The following is a 7,837-nucleotide window of genomic DNA, read 5'->3' on the forward strand; positions in this document are numbered from 1 at the left end:
ATGGATTAAAAATATATAAATAATAGAGGGAACAAATGTTAAAATAAATTTAGTAGACTGAAATGCTGGTGATCGGTGAGGGGGAGGGGTGGGGTATGGTATGTATGAATTTTTTTTTCTTTTTCTAGATTGATATAAATGGTCTGAGAGATGATCATGTTGATGGATATACAACTATGTGATGATATTATAAGTTATTGTTCATATACCAAGAATGGAATGATCACATGGTAAAAATGTTCGTATTTGTACGTTGTTATGTTTTAAAAAAGAATTTAAATTTAAAAAATAAATAAACAAATAAAAGAAATTAAACAGGGTCTAAACAAATGGAAGGACACTCCATGCTCATGGATTGTAAGACTAAATATTAAGATGTCAATTTTACCCAAAATGATTTACAGATTCAATACAATCCAAATCAAAATTCCAAGAGCTTATTTTGCAGAACTGGAAAAGCCAGTCATCAAATTTATTTGGAAGGGAAAGGAACCTCAGACAGCCAAGAATATCTAGATAAAGAACGAAGATGGAAAATTCACACTTTCTGACTTTAAAACTTATTAGAAAACTATGTGATCAAAATAGCATTTTACTGGCACAAGGATGGACATATAGATAAATGGAATAAAGTTCTGAGTCCAGAAATAGACCCTTACATACATGTCCCATTGATTTTTGACAAGGTTGCCAAGTCCACTCAATTGGGAAAGAATAGTTTCTTCAACAAATGGTGCTGGGAGAACTGGATATCCGTATGTGGAAGAATGAAGGAGTACCCTATCTCACACAATATACAATAATTAATTCAAAATGAATCAAACACCTAAATATAATAGCTATTATCAGGTCTTCCTCTCTTTCCATGCAGCTTCCAGATTTTTTCAATTCTCCCAACCCTTTTCATACACAGAATAATTTGATCCTCTCAGCCCCTAATTTGCATCCTTTCACCAAGTAACCTACTCAGCAAACAAAAGATGAGGAGCCATGCTTCCTTAAATGGCAGCAGAAAATGGTAAAAACCAAATATGTTTCCCTTTCACAAAGAAATTATGTTTCATAACTTCCCAATTATAACAAAAGAATAAAAATCTAACTAGATTTGAAAGGGAAGGAAAAACAACAACTAGACTCAGAGTCAGGTATACTCTAGGGCAAGCTGGCTTCATAGACTTGTGACCTCTACAGCTGCACAGGGCCTCACTCTTAGAAAGGCCTTCTTTGTGCTTGGTTTAATACTCTGCTGTCACCACCTTGAAGTTCTTAATAAATTTTGAACAAGGTGACTCACATTATTAAAAATATTTTTACTGAGAAATACCCACACACATACAGTCCAACCATATTATACAATCAATGGCTCACAATATCATCTCATAGTTGTGTATTCTTCACCACAATCATTTTTAGAATATTTGCATCACTCCAGAAAAAAAAAAGAACTAATACATCCCATACCCCTTACCCTCCCTTTTCATTGACCCACAGTATTTCACACGACTTAATTTTTACCTTTTATCTCCCCCTATTATTTGTTCATTTTTTATCCTTTTTTTTTACTCATCTGTCCCTACCCTGGATAAAAGGAGCATCAGACACAAGGTTTTCACAATCACACAGTCACATTCTAAAATCTATATAGTTACAAAGTTTTCTTTAAGAATCAAGGCTACTGGAACATAGTTCAGCAGTTTCAGGTACTTCCCTCTAGCCACTCCAGTACACCATAAACTAAAAAGGGATAGCTATATAACACATAAGAATAACCTCCAGGATAACCTCTGAACTCTTCCTGAAATCTCTCAGCCACTGAAACTTTGTTTTGTCTCATTTCTCTCTTCCCCCTTTTGGTCAAGAAGGCTTTCTCATTCAGATGATGCCAGACCCCGGCTCATCCCTGGGAGTCTGGTCCCACGTTGCCAGTGAGATTTACACACCTGGGAGTCACATCCTAGTGAGTTCTCCTGCCAAGTTCACTAAGAGAGAGAGGTCACACCTGAGCAACAAAAGAGGTTCTCTGGGGACACTCTTAGGCATAATTATCAGTAGTCTTAGCCTCTCCTTTGCAGGAATGAGCTTCACAGGGGTGAGCCCAAGACTGAGGGCTCAGCCTATTGAACTGGTTGTCCCCATTGCTTGGGAGAATGTCAGTAATTCCCCAGATGGGGAAGCTTAATATTTCTTCCCTTCTCCCTAGTCCCCCAGGAGGACTTTGCAAATACTTTTTTATTCTCTGCCCAAATAACTCCAGGATATATCGGGGCATTACACTAACCTGTATAAACCAATTAGATCTCATGCCCTATTCAAGATACCATTAAATTAGGTAATATGCTATGAAAAATATAAATTTTGCACCAAATAAACCTCTCTCCCTTTGATCTCACACAGAGGATGATGTTTGAAAATACGGGGGCTCCACATTTTCATTTTGAAAAAAATGCAGGCAGCCCTGCTCTTGGGGAAGGCCTCTCAGATGAGAACCTGGATGAAAGGGTGAGGAAAGAGAATGGAAGCTTTGGGAACTGATGTCAGTGTGGAAATGAAGAGGACCAAGATTCTGCTGGGGCATTACTACCTATGCTGCAGTCTTTCTGGCCCTTGGCCTCAAACAGACCTGAATTTGCATCCTCTAAGTCAGGGAACTTGGGCAAGTCAGTAAATTTATCTAAGGCTCAGTTTGCTCATCTGCAAAATGGGGATAATATTTATTTTGAAAGGTTTTAAGGATTAAATGAAAGGTCATATATGAAGTGCTTAGCACAACATAAAATGATTAAATAATTTGGTATCTGTGTTAAGTAAAAAATGGCTGCCTACATTGGGCATTGCAGGGAAGGGCCCCTTCCCAAGAAAGAATTTTCCAGAAGCCAAAATCAAGTAAGTTATGAGGGATTTCCAAGAAAATGGAACAATGCAGTGCACCCTACCGAGTTACAGATAAGCAACAACTGGTGATAAAACAGTTTCCATACAGTAGAGACAGTTTATCAGAATGGACAACCATACCATACTCATCAATGTGTAACTGTTCCCCTGCATTGTAAGACCACCGCCTCATGTAAAATGAAGACTTAACATCAGCAAATTGGAACATTTCTTCACTTGCTTTCACATTTGTCATATATCAGCTCCCCCTTTCCACCTCTTCAGTGGGGCTCCTTTCCACATGTGGTTTGGCTTCTGCCCAATACATGAATCATAAACTGCTCAAATAAACTCCCATAATTGATATTTTGTCTAATATGCTAAATATACCTTTCATTATTTTTATTTTTTATTTTAATTTAGTAAGATTACTTTGTTTCTGTTTAGGCTCAAAGTGGGTCCTCACACACAAAATCAATCAGTAGTCACTGGGATTTTGAGAAGAGAAAAAGTTTATTTAGCAAATGTTAGCCTTGCAGTGACAGGAGGATAAATAGTTCCTCAAATCTTTCTCCCCAAGCTAGTAAAGTGAGGGATACTTATTGGATTAAATAAAGGGAGGCAGGGCTAGGGGTGTTAGGGTTACTGGTACATTGGGATTGGCTAGTAAACATAGCAAATTGGCTATTATCATTGGCTGTGTCTACATCAAAATTAGGGATTGCAATTTGCTAATTATAATTGACTGATGAGTTGTTATCTTAAGGAGTGATATCCAGAATATCCAAGTCTGGTATTCCTCTTTCCTATTGTTTCTGGTCATTTTGGTTTCCCTAGCAGGATATTATAAAATCCTGGAGTCATTCTAAGTTCAGGTCTCAGTTAAAGCTAATTAAGGTTGGTTTGGCTAGAGCTGTTAAAACAAGAACTTATCTATGGGGTGTGTAGGTGGGAATTTCAGAGAAAATAGAAATGGAAACTTTCGCAACCTAGTTATGGAGGGAGCTGCTTTGGCAGTGGTGGGGTATGAAAAATGGGTAAGGGTCTCCTACATTTCTAGGATTTTTGGGGGGGAGGGTGCATGGTCCGAGAATCGAACCCAGGTCTCCTGTATAGAAGGCAAGCATTCTATCACAAATCACCCGTGCACCCTAGGATATTTATATTTATAAGTAATTATCTTAAAAGAAAAAAATCTTAAGTTTCCCATTTGTAGCTGTGCTACAATTTCCTTTTTAAGTAAATAAAAACTTTTGTAAGAAAGTGAGTCAGTTTAAAGAAAAATATGAGAACACTGGTAATACTAAGATAATCAAGAGCCATGAAGGTGTTATGCAAAACATTGAGGCTGGAAAAACACTCATCTAGTGAAATCTTACTTTGCAGATAAGGTAATCGAAGGCTAAAGAAGTGAAGTGACTTGTCAAAGGTCACAAAAGTGAATCAGTGGCCGAATCAAAATAACACAGGTCTACTAACTCCCAGTTTAAGGCTCCTCCAATTACACCACATACACACAGGGTTAAAGCAAGAGAAAGCTTGTTGCTTAACAAGGTACATGTTAGAATGTGTAATGTTGCATTAACTCCCTAAGGACAACAGATAAATTAATTATTCTAATACAATCATAGAGAAGCTAACTACTTGGTTTTGTCCATGGGGCTAAAGGATTCTGAAAATATTATCTACCAGTCAATCTTTATTTCTCTTTTTTTAAAATCTCTGCTAAAAAGGATAAAAAATAAGGACTGACATCATAAGTAATAGATGATCAGTGGAGGAGTTAGGATAAAACACCTGATCGCCCACCAGCTTGTTTTCCAATCCTTTACACAATTAGTCTACATGTCTTCTGCATAAGTATAACCTCAAAAGCAATGGGGCTCAGGAGTCCAAAGACAATACAAACTGGAGGTATCCCAGTGCTACCCCAGGTCCCTCAACCTCAATTCCTCTTGGTGGCCTTAAACCCCACAGAATTCAGAAGGGTCTGTCTAGGAAGAAGAAAGTAAACAGAGAGGCTAGGCTCTAAGACCCTGTGCTCTGCTTTCACCATAATGCCCCAGGGCCAGGGCCAAATTATTTCACCTCTCAGCAAACTTAGTTACACTAATTAAATGAAATCATTTTAAATTCAAAATTATATTTAATCTGTACAACAAATATTACCTCCTGGGAATCTGGGAAATCTGACAATAGAAAGAATGAATCACAGATTATTTTAAGTGAAAACATGTTAAACCTATAATGAAAAAAGCCTTCACGGAAATAAAAAAAAATCATTGAATAGACAGTATTTTTTTGAGACTTCTACTCAAACTAGAAATAGAAAATAAAGAACTCATGGACTAAGAAAAAATAAAGAAGAGTTTATAGGTTTTTTTTTTTAACTTGCTTCTTCACAGGATGAAAAAGTTCTGAGTTTTGCACTAACTTTTACAAATAGGATAAAGGTTCTTCAGAAGACTCTGGAGTTTTATATGTAGAGTAGAAAAAGTAGACATAAATAATTTGGGGGTAAGATAATTTATGATGATCGTAAAGAAGTATCAAAATATCTTGGAGCTTGGGGGAAGGAGAGAAGGCTGCAGGAAAAGGGAAAGTTGTTGATTGGGGCAAGAAAGATGTAGACGACAAGGAAGGATTTTGAATACAAGAAGTGAAGCAAGAACACTGAGCAGGGGAGGAAAAAAGAGTGCCTTTGGGGAGTAAAGGGGGGACATTTGAGTGGGGAGGGGGAGGGCCTTTGGAGGGCTGAAAGAAGGCTTCTGAGTGGGGGTGAATGAAGGCTTGGAGGAGGGTAAATAAAGACCTTAGAGTCGGGGGAGGTGGGAACCTTTGGGAGGTTGGGGAAGGATTCTGGCTGAGGGGAAGGAAGGCTTTTGTGAGATGAGAGAGGGAAGGCCAATGAGAGAACAGTAAGGGAATGTTTTTTAGTGACAAGAAGGGTTTGATGAGCTAAGCTGAGGGAGGGAACGAATTTGCTAGCAGAGATGAAGGATGGAAGGCATTTATGAGGGGAATGAAGGTCTGCTGTGGGAAAGAGTTTGGGGGTTCCTCAAAATGTTAAACACAGAATTACCATATGATCCATTAATTCCATACTTATGCATATATTCAAAAAGAAATGAAAACAGGTACTCAACCCAATACTTGTACACAGATGTTCATAGCAGCATTACTCACGATAGCCAAAAGGTTTCAAAATGACCAAAATGAACATCAACTGATATCAGAGAAACAAAATGTGGTATATTCATACAATGGAATACTACTAAGCTATAAAAAAGGAATGAAGTACCCATACGTGCTATAAAGTGGATGAACCTTGAAAATATTATGCTATGTGAAAGAACCAAACACAAAAGGTCAAATATCATTTAATCCCATTTATATGAAATATCCAGAATATATAAATCCACATATAAAGAAAGCAGACTAGTGGTTACCAGGGACTGGGGATGCGAGCATGGGGAGGAGCTGCTTAATTGCTATGAGGTTTTATTTCGGGGTGATGAAAACATTTTGGAACAAGACAGAGGTGGTGGCTGCCCAACCCACTGCAGATGTACTGCTGTTCGCTACAAAATGGCTAATTTCATGTTACATGACTTCCACCTCAATTAATTAAAAAACAAAGAGGCAAGGCGAGGGAGGCTAGCACTTTGTGAGGGGAGACGAGGACGGGAAGACTTTTTTTTTTTTCTTTTGGAGAAATCTGCAAGTGAAGGTTTTTGTGAAGGGACTTGAGAAGGGAAGGATTTTCTGAGGTGAACTGAGAGCAAAGGCATTTGTGAATGGAAGTGGGGGAGGGACGGTCTTTCGACCAAGGATAAGGAATGGAAGACCATTCTGAGGAAAAAAGTTTTGGGGGGAGGTGGGGACGTCGTTAGGAAAGGTGCGGCAGGTTGTTATTTGGGGAGGGATGGGACGGAGGGAAGTCCTTCTGAGATGGGAAGACCTTTGTGAGGGAGTCTCAGGAGGTGAGGGAAAGATGAAGGGTAACTGGGAAGGGAGGGAAGGCGCACCTTGAGTTCCCGGGCGCTCGAGGTGACGCTGCAGACTTGGGCGTCCTGTCGCCCCCCACTCCCTTCCCCTCAAACCGCCCCCACCCCATCCCTTCAGAGACTGGTGCCGGCACTTACCACCATTGAGGTAAAAGCACAAGAGCAGGAAAACCCAGGTGGTGATCACCAACAGCCCGAAGGGCCCGTGGGCCCACCTGGTGAACTGCGAATGGCGCCTCTCAGGCCCCAAGTTGCCCAGAGACGCCTGCCCGTCAGGCTGAGGCATGGTAGCCACGAAGACCTCTCGCCCAAAACGGTTGACTCCGGGGTGCGACCCCATCGCCGGGATCTCCTCAGGGAACCCCGTATCCACAATTATCAGCCTCGAGCGCCTCCCCCACATCGTCTCAGTTGAGACCCGATACCTCCCCCGGGCCGGCCTCCCTTGGGAAGGCATGGCGACCGTATCCCGCCTAACGCAACCGTTGCCTCACTGCGCCTGCGCCGCGTGCTGTGCCCCAGAAGGCCACGAGCCGGGACGGGTCGTGTGCAACCCTCAGCGACACGTGTCCTCTGACGCATCCCATAGGCTCCACCCCTTTCTACCGGCTAAGGTGGTGTTGTGTGCACCCTCCACCCCGCCCCGGCCCCCCACACACACTCCAGGCCTGGGAGCACACGTTTGTTGAATAAGTTGGACTTGAGGGCAGCACCAGTAGTGTGACTACTTTTCAAGGACCCAGAAAAAGGCGGGAATTCAGACTCTTGGCTGTTGATTGCCTCAGATTTGTAGCCGCTAGCCAAATGTGGCTCTATACATTTTAATTAATTAAAATTGAATTTAGTCATAGTCACTGAATACCAAGTGTTCATGGCTATTGTATTGGATGGTGCATATATGGAACATTTGCACCACAGCTGAAAGATGCAAAGAATTACAGTTGTGAATATGGTAGTCA

The 7,837-nt window shown here is 40.7% G+C and overlaps 1 protein-coding gene across 4 annotated transcripts in view; it reads right to left on the reverse strand.

Annotated features, from left to right (window-relative positions):
- FMR1NB (FMR1 neighbor) overlaps positions 1–7,402 on the reverse strand; it is a 55,472-nt gene extending 48,070 nt beyond the window's left edge. Inside the window, exon 1 of one of the 4 annotated variants that reach the window (XM_077145400.1) lies at positions 7,017–7,402. In XM_077145400.1, the coding sequence (XP_077001515.1) occupies positions 7,017–7,335 (319 nt within the window). In that variant the 5' untranslated portion in view covers positions 7,336–7,402. The remainder of the gene's footprint in view (positions 1–7,016) is intronic. The other 3 variants (XM_077145402.1, XM_077145399.1, XM_077145401.1) reach the window with 3 other exon arrangements.
- Between the last annotated feature and the right edge of the window lie 435 nt (positions 7,403–7,837).

Source organism: Tamandua tetradactyla, chromosome X (genome assembly GCF_023851605.1).
Source record: "Tamandua tetradactyla isolate mTamTet1 chromosome X, mTamTet1.pri, whole genome shotgun sequence".
In the NCBI taxonomy this organism is placed as follows: domain Eukaryota; kingdom Metazoa; phylum Chordata; class Mammalia; order Pilosa; family Myrmecophagidae; genus Tamandua; species Tamandua tetradactyla.